Below are 20,036 nucleotides of genomic sequence, written 5' to 3' on the forward strand. Positions count from 1 at the left end.
GAATGGACCCATGTACTCCCCCCTTTCTGATATGCGTACAAGCTACTGGTGGGAAAGACACCCTAAAGAAAGAAGTTCTTCACCAGATGATCCTCGCCCCCACCAACCTGGAAGCTCAGTGGGGCCTTTTCCACTGCAGGAACTTTATTCGGGGTGGTGTTCACACTGGAGGAACATGGCCCGATTGTAGTTCCCCTGATGCAGTTCCAGAACCCTTTTTTAGTACCTACTCCAGACTAGGTACTTTCCGTTCAAACATAAACTAATGGGCAGCTGCTCACAGTAATAAACTGCCAGGTTGGCCACAATCACCAGCTTCAACTTGGAAGTTAAGCAGAAACGCAAGAAGAGAGAAAGTGAAGTGAAATGGAGCAGATGGAATTGTTTTTGTATTTCAATTACATTACATGCATTATTCAATGCATTTTTTTGTGTTGCCATATTTCTGCCTCAGACATTTCAATTTCTGCAATTCAGCATAAAAGTGCTATGGCTTCCAGGTCATTTTTTTATGGAAATTTTGAATAATACACTCGGTGTCAAAAAAAAGTTAAGTGCCCAGACAAAGTGGTGAAAATCACTCGTCATCAGTCAATGCCGGCCGGATACAGCAGCCTACGTATGGGATGGTGAACCCATAGTTTGGTTGAAGTGAGTCATCGAGACACGGTGCGGGGTGACATGGGGTGTTGTAGAGAATCCAATTCCTGTGTCTGCATGGCAGGTGCAGATGTCATGGCGTTCTCTAATGCCTGGCACACAATACGACGGTCCTCCGTTGGTGCGGTCTATCTTTGGCGACCAGAACCTTCATGACGTGTGTGGGTGCCTTCACATGGCCATTGGTTCCAAAATCGGATGACTGTGACATCTGCATGCCCTACATGCCAAGCAACTGCACGATACGATCACCCGGCCTCATGCAAGCCCACAATGCGACCCCTATCAAACTCCGTCAAGTGCTGGTAATGCTGTCTAATGCGCCTACGAGGCGTCCTCTGTGTCTGGTGATTAGACGTGCCAGCTCCTTGCAAGCTGAATTACTTACATACCCATCACTGGTCTGCATGTGTACCAGATTATATTCAAATCGGACCATTACTCTTGGCTGCTTAACTTTTTTTCTGTCACTAAGTATATTTCAGTCTAATATTGCCGATATAGAGTCGGGGATCTGATAGGGGGATAATGTTAATTATTTTTTAGTCTATGGAAATTGGAAGATCGACCTGCTGGCCAGATTTAATAATGAATCATGAACATGTGGGCCATATAAAATCACAGGCCGGTACCTCTTCTAAGTAGATTGTCCATCTGTCCCATATTTTACAGGATTGTGCCCCCATATTGTAAAATAAAATGCTGTGTCCCGCTTTGAACCAATACCGGATGCAATAGTAGTGTCCTCACTTATGAAATTATGTGTTAACCTACATTTCACCTATGAACTTTTTATTGCGTCTCCCATGCTTACTTACTGTAAAGATCACATTTCTTGATGTGCAGTGTGAAAGTGACACATGAAAGTGGACAGGAACCACAGCCCAGGGACTCGAAACCATATTGGGAAAGCACCCTAGCTTACAAGCTCTCAGTGGGAGCACCAACCTGAAGAAAGTAGTTCTTCACTGGATGGGCCTCTCCCTACTCAGCTGGAAACTCAGTGGAAACATACCCCATTGCTACCTCACCAGACCCAGATGGTAAGGCTGCTGTTGCTCAGCACTGGCTAAGACCCAAAGAGCACACAACCACGTAGGTGGTGGAGTGGCTGGCAATGGACAGCTAAACACAAGCTCTGTACTATGTACTACAGATCACAATAGCACAAGGAGCTGTCACAGCTCACTGTAAACTTCAGGAAACTACCGAACAGATGGATGCCACTCACTCACTGTACTACAGCAGTGGCACAGACAGAACAAGGCAGCAAAATCTCGAGAGCCACAACGCAAGCAGGAAATGCAGAAAGGCACAGAGTTCAAGACTGGCACAACAATGAGCTCAGCCCATGGATCTAAGCATCTAGTCTACCACCAGGAATCATAAGGCCTAGCTGGTTGGATGCAAACTGTGTTGACAGGTGGAGCGCATGCCCAACAACGAGATTTAAGCTTTGGTAATAGACTCAGCACCATCTCAAGATTTGTGCAAGCATATCTTGCGGGAGCCATCGTTCCTATAAGCAGAAAAGGAAGATGAGCAACTGAGGCAACGCAGAAAAGAAATATGTTATCAACCTCGAAGCCAAAGGCAGGGAGAGCCTTTATAATCTCTTCTATTATTTGGCCACCAAGAGGGAAGAACCAACTAAGCTGCTGGTGGTCAGAAGGGTAAAAAATTATACTGCCATGCACCTGGTGGATACCCACCCCTCGGTCAGGCATAGAGGTAGAGGTCTGCAACTTCAGCCAGCGCTGACCACCTGTCAGAAAGCATCCCCTTCACCCCACCCCTATGCCGATTCCACTCATTGAGGTGCCCATCAAAGTTATTGGGATGGTTATCATAGGGACCGAAGGGTATAGGATTACTTTCGGATTATGGTGGACTATACCATCCTGTATCCTGTGACAATCCTCCTAAATAAAGCAACTTCCAAGGCCCTCGACCAAGAGCTTCATCTAGGCTGACTGTGTGGGACTCCCTGAGGATCTTCTCATAGAAGTGGACATGTTGATGTTGATGGTGGATTGTGTCAGCTGCTCCACTGTGGCATCAAGGAACAGTTCCAGCAGATGTTGTGCCTAATGGATGAGGTCCTGAGATCCTACCAGGCAAACACGGCTGCCTATCTGGATGATGTCATAGTACAATCGGAGAACTGGGTAGAACAGAGTTTTGGATGATCTGTGGGCTGCGGGGCTCACTGCCAACCCTAAATAGTACCATCTGGAACTAAAGCAGATGCACTACCTGGGGTATGAAATCAGAAACATGCTACTGAAACTGCAGGAGAAGAAAATGACTGGCATCAAGGATGCTGAAAGGATCCCAGATTTCCTCCTTTCTGACATTAATAGGAAACTATCAGTAGTTCATTTCTTCTTTTTCATTTCTGGCTGGTTACTGCTTACTGAAGGACACAAACATGCAGATGATCTGCTGGTTCCACTCCCTTTGTGACTATAGCACCAACCAGGCATGGGTCATGCAAGCGCCAATAGCCTCTCGCATCTGCATGCCTTGTGTGTGGTGTGATCCCTACTAGCAGTCAAGAGCAGCTCTTGGGGGTGGGGATTGTTATGACAGGGCCGTTAAGATCCGTAGCCTGTCGCCCTGACCGATCGACAACAGACAGCAACCACCCACCAAAACCTCAATGCCCAAGTATTGGACAGCAAATAAACACATGGCCATGCCACTCTGCCCCCAATGCAAAAGGCTGCTGATGATCGATTAAGGCAGCTGCAATCAGGAATGGTCTGAATCGGGGTGGGGGGTGGGGGGGGGGGGGGGGGTTGTACTCCATGACTCACCAACCATTTTTTTCTGGATGAAATGGTTCATTTTTCATCTCTCTTTCTCTTCTTCCTCTCTGCTTCCCTTATGTATCTAGTGAAACTACCATTTGCTGCATACATTAATAGACACACCTAGCTACAATATATAGAAGGTGGCATGGTGCCAATGCATTGGCATCCCAACCAGGGTGTACTACAGTCTTGTGCCCTGTACTGTCTGGGATATGCTCCAGGCCCCTCCCCCGCAAGCCTGAACAGGATGAGCAGTTAGGAGATGGACGGAAATATGCGTTTGTGTGTGTGTGCGTGTGTGTGTGTGTGTGTGTGTATGTGTTTTTCACGAAAAGACAGATTTGATTACATTAATATTCACCTACTGACTAAAGTCTAGGATTTATTATCGCTCAGAGTTCAGCTGCACTGCATTGCAGGCCTCAGCCAGATGGCAGAAACAAGGTGGTGGACACCAGGTACACCTCAGACCATAAGTGTTACGTGGGAAGTGAGCAGCTGTGCTTTAGATCTCTTGAGACAAGCAAGATCGGTCATTCACTCAAGATGACATGGGAATGTCCGGCAAAACTCATTCAAGTCCATGATGGTCATTCAAAATCCATCACAGAATCAAGTTCTTAGCCGGCCCCCCTTGTTTTAATGACAGAAGAGAAGTACTAGATCAGTATTTCCCAATACAGTTTTGGGGGATTCCCAGACAGTCCACATTTATGTTCCCTCCCAGCTGTATACCAGGATGGGTGAATAAAAATCTGCACTGACTGGGGATCCCCAAGGCCTAGGCTGGGAAACACTGCACTACATTACTGAAGCATGGGCCACCATGTAAACTACTGGGTAAAAGACTAGTAGCAGGTCTGGGATACATATCCATGGCTTAATTTTTCTAAATGATACTGCATGTCTACACTTCTTTTATGTTTATCTGCAGCTTGTTAAATACTTTTGTAACATTAAATATTCTGAATTGTATTTGGCAGATACTGTGACATAAAATTTAGCTTTTTTACAATATTAAAAGTCAGTGTAAATCAATTCGACACTGCACCTAAAGAGGTATTTTTAAGGTGTAGCTCCATACTCTTCTTAAAAGTATGAAAAACATTAAAAAATCAGTGGTATGCAAGAACTGCCCCCTCGAAGTGCTGCCTTCCATGCTGAGAGTGACAGGTTGCATGTGTTTGACAGGCCGACTCAAAGGATTGAGGTGTAATCACCAAAGAAAACACATTCCAACATGGCTGCTGCCGACAGCTTCCCTGCCAAAGAGGACACTGAGAAAATGGCTCTCAAAGACAGCAGCTGCTCACTGGAAAGCATGCTGATTGACAATGCGGGAATCAAGAGGAGCTTTGACTGGGTAAGGCATACAGATGTCACTCAGGCTTGGCTCCTGACACTCACTCAGTACACCCCCAATTCAGAAATACAAGCCGCCCAGTCAGGCAGCACAATTACTTACTACTGGTTTGGCATAATAAAACAATAAGGCCTGATCAATATATATGAATAAGGTTATTTATATATAAATTTCCAAAAACGGGGGCGGCATGGTGGTGCAGTGGTTAGCACTGTTGCTTCACACCTCTGGGACCCGGGTTTGAGTCTCCACCTGAGTTACATGTGTGTGGAGTTTGCATGTTCTCCCCATGTCGTCGTGGGGTTTCCTCCGGGTACTCCGGTTTCCCCCCACAGTCCAAAAACGTGCTGAGGCTAATTGGAGTTGCTAAATTGCCCGTAGGTGTGCATGTGTAAGTGAATGGTGTGTGAGTGTGCCCTGCGATGGGCTGGCCCCCCATCCTGGGTTGTTCCCTGCCTCGTGCCCATTGCTTCCGGGATAGGCTCCGGACCCCCCGCGACCCAGTAGGATAAGCGGTTTGGAAAGTGGATGGAAATTTCCGAAGACTAGGTGCTGGAGACAAAAGCTTGGCATCTGATCGTATTTAACTGCATGTGGTCTATTCAAGGGAGTTTTGTTGGCATTTTAATCATTTGCTTAAGCAGGAGAATCATGTTCTACTAAACAGATTTTTAAATTATTTAGTAATTATTATAGAGTTATTCATTTAACTTACATCCAATATTCTAGACCTGGATACTGAGAACATTGCTACACCAGGCCTGGGTTAACATGTTGAGACGGCGCGAGAGTTCACAAGCACCTGGGATGTAGGAAGTACATGCCCAGGGACTGACACGTTCATTTCAAGAGGATTTTCTTCTAAAAACCTCCCTTGCAAACACATGAGAAATTAAAAGACTGACAAGAAACAAGGTGTTTAAACTAACAAGTGGTTTGATTAAGGAGATTAAGGAGGTTCCCTGAAGAGGCCCCGCTGAGTCCACAGTCTTTAAGAAAGAGTATCGACTCATAATAGTCGTTTTGTGTCTTCTGAGAAAATAAAGCCATATCAAACATAACACAAAATAATGAAGCAAAACGTTCTTACAACAGCAATTTAAATTTTTTAAATAGATAAAAAATTTCTATTGAAAATGCCTTTTAACAGTATTTTTCACCATAGAATGACAGCAGATAAACAAGTACGAATATAAGAAATCTTACATTAAAGAGAAATTTGCTGCCCACCCTTGCAGCTTTTTAGATTAAGCATTAGAATGTTAAATCCTTCAGTCATATTAACATTCTTTTGATAATGTACATATTTATCCATTCGTCTTTTGTTGTGGTGAGCGTGGTGTCTTGCACGAGAAGCACAACGCAGATGGCGTGGGACACCTGGCGTAAAACGCAACGTACAGGGCAACCGACTAGGACAATGGGCAGTTTACAGACACCTGCTCTGTGTGGGGAAACTGGAGTCTGTGAAGAGGCTCTACACAGAGAGCCAGGGACAGGATTTGAACCCTCAGTCCCAGAGGTGTGAGGCTACTTAACCACGGTGATACCTTTCATTTAAATATTTTAAATAATCTTTTAAATACCTTCAAACCGCTAATATTCATTACTAATACTGCTCAGTAGCCCATAAATGTTTGAACAGGCATGTGGAATTCCATCTGAGAGCCTTTTTATTACATAAATATTTCATAAACAAAAATGACTATGTTTATCATATGCGTAAATTACCCTTATGGAAGGATTGGTGGTCTGTAAGCAGATACTGATACATCAGCACGTCTATCTCTGAAGACTTTAAAAAGTGCAATCTCCTTATATTTTTAACGTGTTAACACCACCTCAAAGTGCTTTCTTTATAGCACAGGAATATTACTGATGTAAAAATGCACGTTTTTCAAAGTCGACCATTATTGTTGGTGCCAGTTGTACTTTTGCTGTTACTGATGTAGGAGAAATGTGTAAATTCGCCCACTATTTTGCTCCGATTATACATGAATCATAGCTGTTGTCTACATTGTTTTTTTCAGCAATGTTCTGTTCAATTGCAGCTGTGACAGTGTTTGACATTTCAACCAGGGAACCAATTTACACCAGGGAGGCACAAATGGAAACAGAACGGAGTGAGCACCCCTACCAATAGTGTGCAATCATTGAAGTACCAAAGAACTGAGTGGGGAGGGAAAGCCCCCCCAGGCTGAAATACCCTGGCATATGGCATTTCGATAATAAAGAAATATTCCCATGTAAATTCCATACTTTCTTATCGTAGATGCTGCTTAGCATCAAATGAGGCCCGTAGGCAGAAATAAATTTCGTTGGAGGGTTCCACGGATGGGTCCCTGCCAGTAAATCGCCCATTTGTAGATTTTGCTGACCGGTGGGGGGGGGGGAGTTGAATGAGATTTTGATGGGGTTAAAAGTTAAAAAACATAATTTTACTACCTGGCTACATGTTTGCACTAAAGAAAACAGACTTAATTTAAGAGGTCATCTGGAAAGTGAATTCCGAACACACATCGCTCCCAATATTGGATGAGCTGAAACGAAATGGCCGATTCCGAGTATGAGAACAGGGGGCTCCGAGAAGATGCAACCCCTGAGAAATATCTGCAGACGCGCCGAGAGTCGTGCTGCATCACTCTCTGTTCTTCTCAGTTACTGCTCATCAGCCTTGCTCCCTACTTCTATTTAAAGAAACTCATGCCTATGCATGTGTGTCTCCAAATACAGGCTACTACTCTTAAGACTGAGCAGCATTTGAATGTAACAAAAAAAAAACGCTGTGAGAGTGCGGATTCTCCTGAGTAACATGGTGTCATTCATTTATTCATGTTCAGTCCATCCACTATTAGCCATACAGCTAAAATGCTTCATTCCTAGGGAGGACTCTGCACAGCCGTCTGACTGTTCGCCCCAAGATGGAGAAAATTCAAAAGGAATCCAAGCATTAGGGGCACCAACAGATTTAACTTTCCCACAAATTTGTGTTAGAATGCTGTATCTTAAATGGCCAAAATGCAATTTAAAAAGCAGGTGTGACTCTTCCGCATGACCAGATGATGGGAGTTAAAAATTAGGTGGGGGCGGGGGGGGGGGGGCTACAGAAGTTGTCACTGCTGCGACTTGCAGTCCAAAGGTGACTCATCACTTACAGGGTACATACTGTAAGCATAGGAGTGGCCCTCTTATGCTACAGGGATGCAGCCTGATCATGCTGTGGACAGAAAGGTACAGGCTCTGGCTGTGAGGGAGCCTGCCAGAGACACAGACAGGCAAATGAGAGCATCTCAGTGCTGCCTAATCTTTAGATGCCTGCTTTCCATTTTTAAAACTGGCAACAAGAACACTGCACACAGGAGGACGAGCGATATCTGGGAATCGGCGCCGCGTTCACAACACACGTAAAGCGTGTAACGATGTCTGCGTCTTTATGAGGGGTGTGCTCAGTGTGTAGTCCTGTGGCCTCACACCTTCGGGGTTGGCGTTTGGTTGGAGTCTCGATTCGCACCACCGCTCCGTGAGTGTGAAGCTTACATGTTCTACCAGTGTCATACGGGTTTCTTCCTGCAGTCCGAAAACATGCAATTTGGCGGGCATCTTGAAATTGGCCATAGTGTATGTATGTTTGTATGTATGTATGCATGTATGTTTGTATGTATGTATGTATGTATGTATGTATGTTTGTATGTATGTTTGTATGTATGCATGTATGTATGTATGTATGTTTGTATGTATGCATGTATGTATGTATGTATGTTTGTATGTATGTGCCCTCCAACGGACCAGCATCCCATCCAAGATTTTCTACAATTATTTGTTTCTTATTTTATTTAAGGTCTTCTCCATAACATTTCTGGATTCATTGTAGTATCTGTCTTAACGTACTCATAATGTTTTATTATATGTTTAATTATATTTCCATCTACATTCTCTCCAAGAATCTTTTGTCAATCAAAATATCCTATATTAGCACTTTTTCAATGGAAACATGCACAGAAATAAAGTTGCAGATTCACCCCGTATTGCAAACAGCAGCTCCCTCCAGGAAAAGCACGTGATTGATTATACTGCTCTATGTGCTGGTTCATCCTTTCTCCTCAGTGATAATCAATGGCATCTACCAAAACAGTTATTCTAATATACAGTACAGAATATGGTTTCTGTTCAGTGTTTACTTTATACATCCTTTTGATCAATATTCATTAATACATCTAGGAGCTGTCCATCAGCCAGCCAGCGAAGATTAGCTGGTCCTTCAGAAATATTTAGCAGCAGAAGTGGGGCCTCCTGCCAGTTTCTGCAACAAGCCGTCTGACTGACACGAAACACTAACACTCCCCATAGAAGACTTTCATAATGACAGCTATTTTCAACATCAGGTAACGTCATTGTTATACTTTAATGCAACGTTTAAAAATCCTGATACTTCCTCTCACTGATAAATGTTTTTTTTCTTCATGATCATTCTCAATACATTTTAATAAGTTTCAGCTGTACTGTATGAAAGGAACGACGGAAATGATGTTAAACCAAATCAAACTTGAATTCCTTAAGAGAAAAAAATTTAACTAACCTTCAAGCAGTCATTAGCGTTTAACAAATTCATTTAAATTAATCGAGCCCTTACCTGATGGCTCGAAGCCTAAACACAGCAGAAAAAGTATACAGATTCTCAGTTTAACACAATTAAAATCCTGGTAACCTTTTAATTGACAGTTCAGACAAGGTTAATTAATTAAGGGCTTGACCAGACAAGCACATACTATGGATTGCCAGGATCAGGATTAAGAGACACTGCCCTGGGGATTCTATGGTTTAGCCTCTTGATGTTTATGATTTTTAAGCAAATTTGATCGGAAAAAAGCACTACAGTTTAAAAGATTTCTTGTAGTCAGAATATACCCACCAGATTCAGTGATATGTTCATGCATTTCTACAGCCAATAACATAATAAAGATGTCTGAACAGTGTATATGAGGAAGATGGAGAAAGAGCAGAGCACAGGACATTCATGTGAAAGAAAACTGCCACATGTACCAATTTTATGAACCACATGCGTGACCGTTTGTCAGCTGGGAGTTCAATAAAACCTGAATCCACTGATCAAAGCCTGTGAAATCTATTTGTACTTTACAGAATTGAAAGTTACCATATAAAGATCCAGATTAAATAAAAAATTGCCATGCACACACAGTGCAGGGACCTGGGTTTTGGGTTGTCAAAATATACCAGACATGGGTCTAAATACTGCAGGGTAATATCTTGTTCAAAACACTGAAATGCTTAGGTGCACTAAAGGAACAGCGTGCATTTTAACTACTGTGCAATAATATGAAATATCAACTTCCATCAGAATCTACTGTTCCTGTAATCATTCAATTGTGTTGAACTACACTTACGGTATATATATTTTTTTTACTTAATATACATCATCCTTATTACAAAATATCCTGATTTCAACCTAAAATGAATATTGTTCTTAGGGTTGTTAACGCCTTTGGTTTCGTTAAAGACATTTGTCACATGCGGACAGTGTGTGTCTACATGGTGTTAATTCTTCTAGACTTTTCCACTTCCACCTGAGTGTCAAAAACGGCTCAGATTCATCCAATGTGTTCCCATGACAACAGAGTACATGCCTAGGAGGCGACTTTGTCTGACACTGTTCTCTGAGCCATATTACGATACCTCTGGCAATAGGTGGTGCTCAGCTCCAGAATCAAAAAGATTAACCTTATCATTCCAGCTTGTCCAGTAAAAACAAAGTTAAATGTGTGTTGAGCCAAAATTAGAAATAATTTGCTGGAAATATCTTTACAAAGATTTGGAATTTTCAAGCCCAGGGACCTAGATCTAAAGCATTTTTATGACAGTACTATTTACAGGGTCATACAGGGTTAGTCTACCTGTCCAAACCGATATACTGTATTACAAAACAAAAGCAGGAAACAGCCACACTATTACCTGCAATGCCAAAGCCCCAGTGTGAATTGAAACATTTGGATGTAATATAAGGTTTCATGCTTCTCCCCACTTTTTCTTAACAAATTCATAGATCGTTTCATGTCATACAACATTTGGTATTAAAGCAAAGCCCATGCATGGATTTCTTGAACATTCAAAGGTCCATTTCGTCTTATTTTAATATGTTCTGAATACTGAGGCTTAAATGCCACTGTGCCTCTTCAGTAGCATATTTTACTATAACATGTCCCATACTGATTTATTACCTCCTATCAATAATGCTAATACAAAAAATCCTCCCTTGTGACGCCCAGATGGCTGCCTGTGAGATATTAACAAGAGCACTCTTACATCTCAAGATCAATTCTTTTCCTACAAGCCTGGAAATACATTCATCTTTTCCTGGGCATTTATCATCTCCTGCTCTCTGCTGTCAATACTGTGAGAAATTCTTATTTCCAGCTTTTATTCAGTCCAGTTGCTCTAATCATTCTTATCAAGGCCATCACAAATAATTTCTTTCAAATTAATAAAAATACGTATCCAGGGTTCTCTCATTCATTAAATAAACAGAAAGGGTTAAATACTTACTTCTGCTATCTAATCATAAATGATCGTTTTATAACATGCTGCCTGGCAAAAATTTGACTATGATTAAAAGATTAATATGCAGCTCCAGTTTACCAAATTTCAGAAACAAAATCACATAATGCAGCTTATTGTAATACTCAATTCCTACTACCACTGTGACACAGGACTGGATTCCAGAATCCAGACTACTGCCACAACACCATTTCACACTGCGCGCCTCACATTCATCACCGTTCATCATTTCGTATTTACAGCTTTTACATAAAGTCGTAGCGGATTAGGTTGTGTTTTGTGTATTTCATTGCTACAGCAGTCGCAATAAAAGTAGGTAACTAAGCAACTAAGCGTGCCATTCAAGGCTTTGAAAGTTGAATTCTCATAACTGAGGTTCATTTTTATGGTGAAAAATTATGAAAAATGTTTCCCGTGAAGCACTAAACCCATCCATCTCCTATCTACGTATCCTGGTCAGGATAACGGAAGGGCTTAGAACCTACCCCAGTCGGCAAAGGGCACAAGTCAGGGCTACACTATGACCAAGATGCCAAGTAATCACAGAAAGCACTCACATTACAGACTACTGTGACACATTAGATAGTGTAACGGTAAGGGGGACAATGGAGTTCCCAGAGGAGAGGCACACATCACGGAGAGAACATGCACACTCCACACACAGAACAGGGGTGAGGTAGCCACTAAATTATATGACATTTGAAATTGCTTTCCCCAAAGAAGCGTGTGCATGCCACTGAAATACAGTTTTTATGTAATTTGAAATACAGCTTTTTATAAAGCACTAAAACTTAGCAAAATCCTCATGGAGATTCTTTTTAAATACGCAGCCGTTCACTGTGACGCCACTGCAAGGCGAAAGACAGTGAGCCTTTGTATCTGCCACGGCACTGGCCACCATTTCGTTTCTCCTTCTGCAAGCGAAACTGGCATACGAATGAAACAGGACCACGTTCAGGGAGTGAACCTTAAAACGTGAACTCTATACTGCGTGCCTCAAAAGGAAGCCATTACTGGCAGCCTTCCAGTCTGTCCACGTTCACTTTGTTTTCTCAATGCGAGACCAAATGTGATTTTTCCAGTAAGGGGCAGAACACTTGCAAGCATTCTGGTGAATGCATGCTGTGTCCAAATAAGGGCTTTCCAGAACTTAAGATAAATAAATGAATGTCCCTTCAAGGCAATTGACTGATATTCGACAGAAGAGTGACAACAGAGAAGCCAGCTGCAACAAAACTAGAAAAGTGAGGACAGTGAGTTGGGTCAAAAGAGATGACAGGGTTGGCGTCATGCAGCGTTACCTGGTTTTCCTCATGGGTCACTCTCATCTGCTCCTTCAGGACAGACGTACGGGCAACCTCCTCCTTCCGCATCACCCTCTCCTTCTTCAGCTCCGGGCTCCAGAAGGTCTTGATGCTGTTCATGGAGGAGCCCAACTTGCTGTCCTTGACGTCCAGCTCCCTGCGCAGCAAGTCGTTTTCCCTCTGCAGGTCCTTCATTTGGGACTGCATGTCCAGCATGGCATTATCGCGGAGCTGCCGCAGGCCAGAGGGCACCTGGTGGGAGTGTGGGGGCATGCCACCATGATCGCCGTAGGAGAGCATGTCGCCATGCGGTAGGCCGGCGGACGCGATGTTGGGGCTGCTGCCCATGGCTGTGACTCGGCCCCCATAGGTGGCGCGGCTAGTGGCCCGCCCTAGGGTCATGGTGCCTTTTGGGTAGGTGGTAGACCCCACCCCTTCATGGTCACTTAGGTACATCGGCCCGGACGTGGCATAGGCCGCATTCAGAGACTGAATGTTCTCCATGGACAACGTCTTGCCGGTTCCTCCTCCTCTGCCTGGGGTCCTCCTGTGCCCCAGTCTAGGGGATCTTGGTAGGCGAGGGGACCGGGATGGACTTTCTTCCATAGTCCCAACTGTTCTGGCACTACCGTACATGATTGATGTTTTGAAGGGCCTATCTCCTCTCAGAGTCTCAGAAAAACTGGTCTTGTGTTGTAGAAGGAGAAAAAAGAAACAGAAGTATGCTGTTGTGAGTCTTGTCCTCCTGTATTCGAAGCAGGCTGTTGAGTTACTGTGGTAAAGTGCTCAATGGCCCCTGGAAAGCTGAGAAAACAGAGAATTCAGTCATTACACAAGTGAATTTATTTAATGCAAACGTTTTCTCAGTTGTTACCACATAACAGATAAACATAACAAATCTGAAATATTCAGTGTCAAAGCTACCACATAATGTTAGCTATGTGGGGGTACATTAACAAGCTTTGTCCGGTTTTACAGCTGGGATTGCAGCATAAATGAAGGTCAACAGGAGACCACAGACTGAACACTGAATGTGGCACATTTTAATACTGCTTTAATTAATTGTATCCTCTTTTGCAAATGTAACCAGCGATGGCCGTGCTGGGTTTGAATCAGTGTCCACTTAAACCTTTGCGCGCTACAAATTCCAGCCTTGGACTTGAAAATACAACAGAAAATAAATAACGAAACTGTTGTAAAATTCAAATAACGAAGCCGAGGCAGAAAGTTCAGTTACAAGGACGACATCGTCTGCCAATGTCAATACTGTAGCATCTTCTCACGGCATTTTCTTCCGATTTCTGAATTCTCAAAAATTTACAGCGAAAAATTAAAAAATAATATTGCCTTATTTTTAATTTATGAAACAGTTAACATTCTGCATTTGCGTAATGATATTGTTTGAAACGTCATACTGATTTGAGTGGAGCATTTTTATGCTATACCCGCATGGCGGGGCGTAATGAGTAACAGCCATGAAAATGATCATATGCGTCCAAAATGCTGATCCACTGAGGCATTTCTGCCAAAGTTGTGCTGGCGCACTGCACTTCCACGTCCTTCTGTGCTTACAACTGTGCTTCAGCTTGTCCAGCACAATGAAATATTACAGGAGTAAAGTCTGATGTAAGCGCAAGGCTTCCATTATCTATCTCTTCATGCACAAACCATGCGTAGATAATTGATACTGACACATAGCTGACGTCACTCCACCACAGGGAGATGAGCTCAAGACCTACGTAAGGCCAGTATGGGGAAGGGCAGCGAATCAGAAGGAGGACACACCCAGATTTGGAGGATTACCTGATGGGGTCGGGGTGCCACAGTGATTGAAATCATCTAGAGAAACTGAAAATTGAAGAATAAAATGTTTTTTAAATATATGTCCCTACAGTCGCATTGAAGTGGTCACCTACATTTACATGGTCAGTTTGTAAATAATCTTGACCTGCAATGTGCATCCAAAGTAGTAATTCTTTAAATCAAGTCTAAATCATCTGCAAGCTCCCACCGCAATATGGGTGCCACAGAACCACGGCGTTTTGAGGTTGACAGTCTTCTTTATCTCACGTTAATCCATCAAATGTGGGCTGCAAGAACTCTATGTGTCTGCAGGTGACTCTTTTGCACTGGGCTATGGTGGCCAAGTTAAACTCCCTCACACCCCTGACCCCATGTAATTTTAAAGTGTTATATGCTTGAGAAAAGCTAATAGACGGTAACTTTCAGAAGGAAAATCTATCCATTCATTTTCTATATCTGCTTGTCCTATGCAGGGTTATAGAGGTCTGGAGTCAATCCTGGGAGCTACCAATCAGAGGGAAATCCATCCATCCATCCATCCATTTTCCAAACCGCTTATCCTATTGGGTCGCGGGGGGTCCACATGCACACCTACGGGCAATTTAGCAACTCCAATTAGCCTCAGCATGTTTTTGGACTGTGGGGGGAAACCGGAGTACCCGGAGGAAACCCCACGACGACACGGGGAGAACATGCAAACTCCGCACACATGTGACCCAGGCGGAGACTCGAACCCGGGTCCCAGAGGTGTGAGGCGACAGTGCTAACCACTGCACCACCATGCCGCCCCCAGAGGGAAATCAAGTGTCATTATTCTGTGTTAATGCACTGATGTATACAACATTAGAGTTTAACCTATTATACATTAAGTGTGATATGCAGATGTCAGCCTTTGAGGAAATCTATCTTATGGAAATCTATTAATTTTTCTTAGAAATGTTAACAAAAAAAGATAAAGAAAAAGTATGGCCACTAAGAAATTCAGTTTTTGGAATTAACACTTCACTATCCGAAATTTAATTGGATGTCACTATTTTATGCAAACCATTTTCTTGATTAAAGAAAAATACATATACCTAATATATACCTAGTTCACTAATCTCAGCGCGTTTGACGATCCAGAAAATAACAACTGAACTGAACTAATTAAATGGCAGAACTGTGAAGTTGCCAAAAGACTGCCTGTACATTTATCTGCCCAACAAAAGGCATTGTTGCTAAAAAGCCAGTGTGGCAAAGTTAGAAAAGGACAGAAAGGAATGCCGAGAACAGAATCGACAACAGCAAAGTCGACTGTCGACTACATACAGCGAACTGAACGACATGAAACTAGGCCATTCATCACTGGCCATTTAATAACATGCATATATGGCAAAAAAAAAAAAAAAACCCTTTGCATCATACGTGACACATATTTTCATAATTCTTATGGCCAGTGGAATGTATAGAAATAACTAAAGGACCGGCACCTCCGAATTACACAAGTATGACTGCAATACAAAAATGCAGATGGGCGGCATAGAAATGGTGACCACACACATACCAGCAGCAGAGAGAACCCTGGAGAAAGTGCCCTCCAAATTTAGCGAATTTATTTCTTGGGAAAGTGTCCGTGACTTGTCTTTAAACTGCCAAACTTGGTGCCTTAATATTATTAGAGTGTTATTTTGAAACATACATGTCCTGCCTGGAGCTAAAGTAGACTGGACAGTTAGCATGTAGGCAATTTGATCAACGAGCACACGAGACTGAATCTGGTGTGGGAAATGGTAGCGTGACAACATTATAAAACTGATCCATATTCCTACGCAAGACCTGTGATGCAGCTTAATATTCTGAAATAGACTGGAAACCTGTACAAACAAAATCCAGAAAGTATGCATCCCAGTTACACTGTTATATTCTTTCCCATACCCCAAAATATGTGTTCTACCATGTTCTAAAAACCTCAAAGTTATAGACAAAACGCATAACGCAAAAATGAAATGTTTACTACAAAGGTGAGATAAAAGTTTAGTTTATACGCAATCGAAGATTTGTTAAAGTGACATCAAATACAAATATTACAACCGTGATACAATCCCCGATATACTGGAAACATGAGTGGCGTAACAGTTTTCGTTTACCGAAACAGTGCTGTCAAATAAAATTTACTAAAGAAGGTTTAGAAATCACACGATCAGCGTAGAACATCAACTACGTAAAAAGCTAGCTGTACCCATCAGCATCCTTCATACTCTACTCAATGTCTTTATGGCTTTTCTGGGTATATTTAGAGAAAAAAACCTCCAAATACCTTTCGGATTTAAAAATGACCGAAAAACGTAAGTGGAAATAATTGCCAACTTTAATCATCGGGGTTTTCGTAAAACATACTGTCTATGGTAAGTAGCTAATCACTGGTACAAACCAAAGAGTGATTTTTTCCATGTTCATTTATATATTTAGTTTTAATATTTACGTTCAACCACAGATTTGACACCCTAAATTAATAAAAGTCACCATTTCCGTACGTTGAGTAACAAATTTACTACTTCGCAGCTTACATTAAAGGGTTAAATGCATCCGGCACTGATTTGAAGAGACTAGCAGCATGGAGTGTATGAAACGGCTGTGCCTAAAGTCCCGCCTATTGGCCAAAATGATTGGTTACTCACGTATTTTGCGTCTCGATTCTGTACGCTTAGTGGTCTAATCTGATGTCAATCACAACGACTGTCATTGCAATAGGAATCGAGTTAGTATGAGCGAAAGATTTTCCCTTACGATACTACTGTCAAATTACTGAAATCTATACCGCAATAAGTAGAATTGGGTTCAACAAGAACATTTTAAAGCTGACAATATCAGATAAAGTCATCAACTGAGGAATACAGAGCATAAAACAAAACGCTGTTGAATGTCTTCTGAATTTATCTTGTCCAAATATTATCCAAACCTGGAAATGGAAGAATAACTAGGCGAACGCTTAAGTGAATAAAACAATGTTTGAAATACATATACCCTGAATAGTTTTAGGAATCGTGACGAGATTTCTTGCTGTACATATATACACATTTACGTGTTACCCAGGCAGTAACATCCCGGTACCCAGCTCTCCATTCACAAGCATTCAACTTCCACCGGTTTGCTAGGAAAGGAGGCGCACCGTACAGCATGCTGTCACATCTGATAGGCTATGGCAACGGCCCTTTAAATTAAACGGGCAAAGGCACAAAACAGCTACACCGTTCACTGTCAACAGCAAAAATATTTATTTCACCGTGCTAAAGTCGATATAAATACTACTGGCGTTCATAAGATTTACTATACAGAAAATTTCGAGAGTAGAAAATGCAGCTTGTCTACATCCTCCACACCCATGATTCTTCCAAGACGGAAAAATACATATATAAGCAAAAAAATAATAGCGTACTATCACGTTACTATTTATATGCTTTAATTTTGGCCATTCGTTTGCTATGCCACTCAGGGACTACTGAGAATGTATTCCTCGCGTTGTTCTATTTACTTGTCAATTTAATTGCACACACATTAATCCCTTAAAAGCAAACGCAATTATATTGCAGTCGCCCGTTTTGTCGTGATTAAATAAATCACTGTAAGGCGTAATTTCCTACCGTTTGCAGCGGCGATCCTTCCCTCATCACAGCCTCCAGGTTTCACTACACATTCCCTGCATTCCCGACCTGTCCTTCCATCGGGCCGCAGACTCACTCTCTCCTACTCGCTGGGACGCGGCAGTAAGACAATTAAAGGGCAAGTTGACATAAAGGTATAAGCGGCACTTTAAATGGACCAAGACTGGTCCGTTAAGTAACGATCATCAATGTCGTATTCAAGGTCCTCCTCCTATTTTTTCCTTTCTCTATTTCTCCATCCACAACTAGCAGGCATATTTTTATTTCCTAATTATTAATTTATTATGTGGCCCGGTTTGCGACGCATATAGGGTGGCAGCAACACCAGTATTATCATGTCGATAAACTTTACAGTTGTCAAGTGTGTATGTGTTGACAAGAAAAGGACTGGGGGCCAAAAGCTTCACGATTGTTCAGATAGCAACATTTTTGTGTGCTGTCTATCTTTATATCACTTTGGCGTAACTATATTTCTTTCAAAACTAGGCTGCTGATCAAATGTACAACAAAGTTAATTTACAAAACATGATGGTGTCACTATCCATACTCTCGCACTTAATAGCCCAGTCTTAACCGAGTGACATTTTTAGTTAAATATTTATAGTTCACTTCTACTGTTTTGTACTTTTCTGTCACCGATAACATATCATTTTGATGCAAATTTAACTACTTAGTGTTCTGAGATTGCAAAACCTTTCCGGTGAGGTTAATTGAATAATAAGGCCACGTGTTCATCGTTAATATTGCATGCAGTGAAAATGATACAAGGTACCTTGATAATCCAAGTAGGAAAGCTGCAGGAGAGTAATGCTGAGTATCAGCGAATCCTGCCTCTCGCTGTCCGTCTTCCTATTGCTCCTACAACGGGTCAGAATTAATATAATACGTGACCGCAAAAAATAGAACACTCGTTTTTCCTATGTTTATAAATATGCAAAATGGAGACTTGTTTGCGGAGGAAGAACAAGATATACGAATGTGCTCTATGACATTGTCCAGGATAGACAGCATTTCCGAAGTACTGGCCTTATGAGAAGAACACGATAGTACAAAATTAATTTTATATCCTGACTATACTGTAAAACACTCCTTGTATTGTGATCTTGGAGCCCTAAAAAATTGGATTGGTCTAGACTGGAGGAACCAATATGATATGCTTTCATGGGGCCTAAAATCTTGCACCTGCACGCCATGGCAAAAATACCAGGGGGTGCATGAAGAAGTACATCTTAAAGCTGTAAGCAGGCTGCTTATTACACACGATGGGTAAAATGTGTCTGAGTTCCTGCTGATGTCATGCAGAAAGAATGTCATGGGGGTTCCCCTAAATCATTATGTATGGAAGAAATTGATCATGTACCACAATTTCATTTGCTTAATTTAAATATCTAGCAACACTGGGAATAAGTGGGGGTCATGGTCATCTGCCCCTCCCCCCAATGCTTTTGGGGGAGGGAAACCAATGGAATAATACAGAAACTATACGACAAATACTGTGCATGAAGGAAGACTCAATTGTGCCCGTATGGTCAGTACGAAAGGCATTAAAGATTTCCCAGGACAGCACCTCTCTATGTGGAGAGCACTTCTCTGCATTGTGTCTGATCTTGTTGTTAAGAGCACAGAGATGGGGGGAGCAGATGAGCAACAAGGATCAGTTAGACTGTCCGAGGCAATAGAGCTCTGGCCCCAGCAGCCTGAAATAGAAAGTCTGTAATGGGTTAGAGAAGGAGAAAATGCAAACTGAACATTTTTACCAGCTGTCTGAATCTTAATTCCCTGTAGTCTGTGACTGTGCTGATTGGGCGACAGCACTGCATTAATAACATAAATCAGCCTTTTCCCCTTTAGAGAAGCAGAACAGATACTTTTACTTTAC

The 20,036-nt window shown here is 42.2% G+C and overlaps 1 protein-coding gene across 7 annotated transcripts in view; it reads right to left on the reverse strand.

The window, feature by feature from the left end:
* The window catches only part of LOC125745205 (ERC protein 2), a 214,384-nt gene extending 196,020 nt beyond the window's left edge, over positions 1–18,364 (reverse strand). For 2 of the 7 annotated variants that reach the window (XM_049017803.1, XM_049017802.1), the window contains exons 1-2: positions 18,137–18,362; positions 12,711–13,517 (exon numbers count right to left, since the gene is read on the reverse strand). In XM_049017803.1, coding sequence (XP_048873760.1) covers positions 12,711–13,349 — 639 coding nt within the window. In that variant the 5' untranslated portion in view covers positions 13,350–13,517; positions 18,137–18,362. Of the gene's footprint in view, positions 1–12,710; positions 13,518–18,136 lie in introns of all 7 variants that reach the window. The other 5 variants (XM_049017801.1, XM_049017806.1, XM_049017800.1 and 2 more) reach the window with 4 other exon arrangements.
* Positions 18,365–20,036: the final 1,672 nt, after the last annotated feature.

Source organism: Brienomyrus brachyistius, chromosome 6 (genome assembly GCF_023856365.1).
Source record: "Brienomyrus brachyistius isolate T26 chromosome 6, BBRACH_0.4, whole genome shotgun sequence".
Taxonomy (NCBI): Eukaryota; Metazoa; Chordata; class Actinopteri; order Osteoglossiformes; family Mormyridae; genus Brienomyrus; species Brienomyrus brachyistius.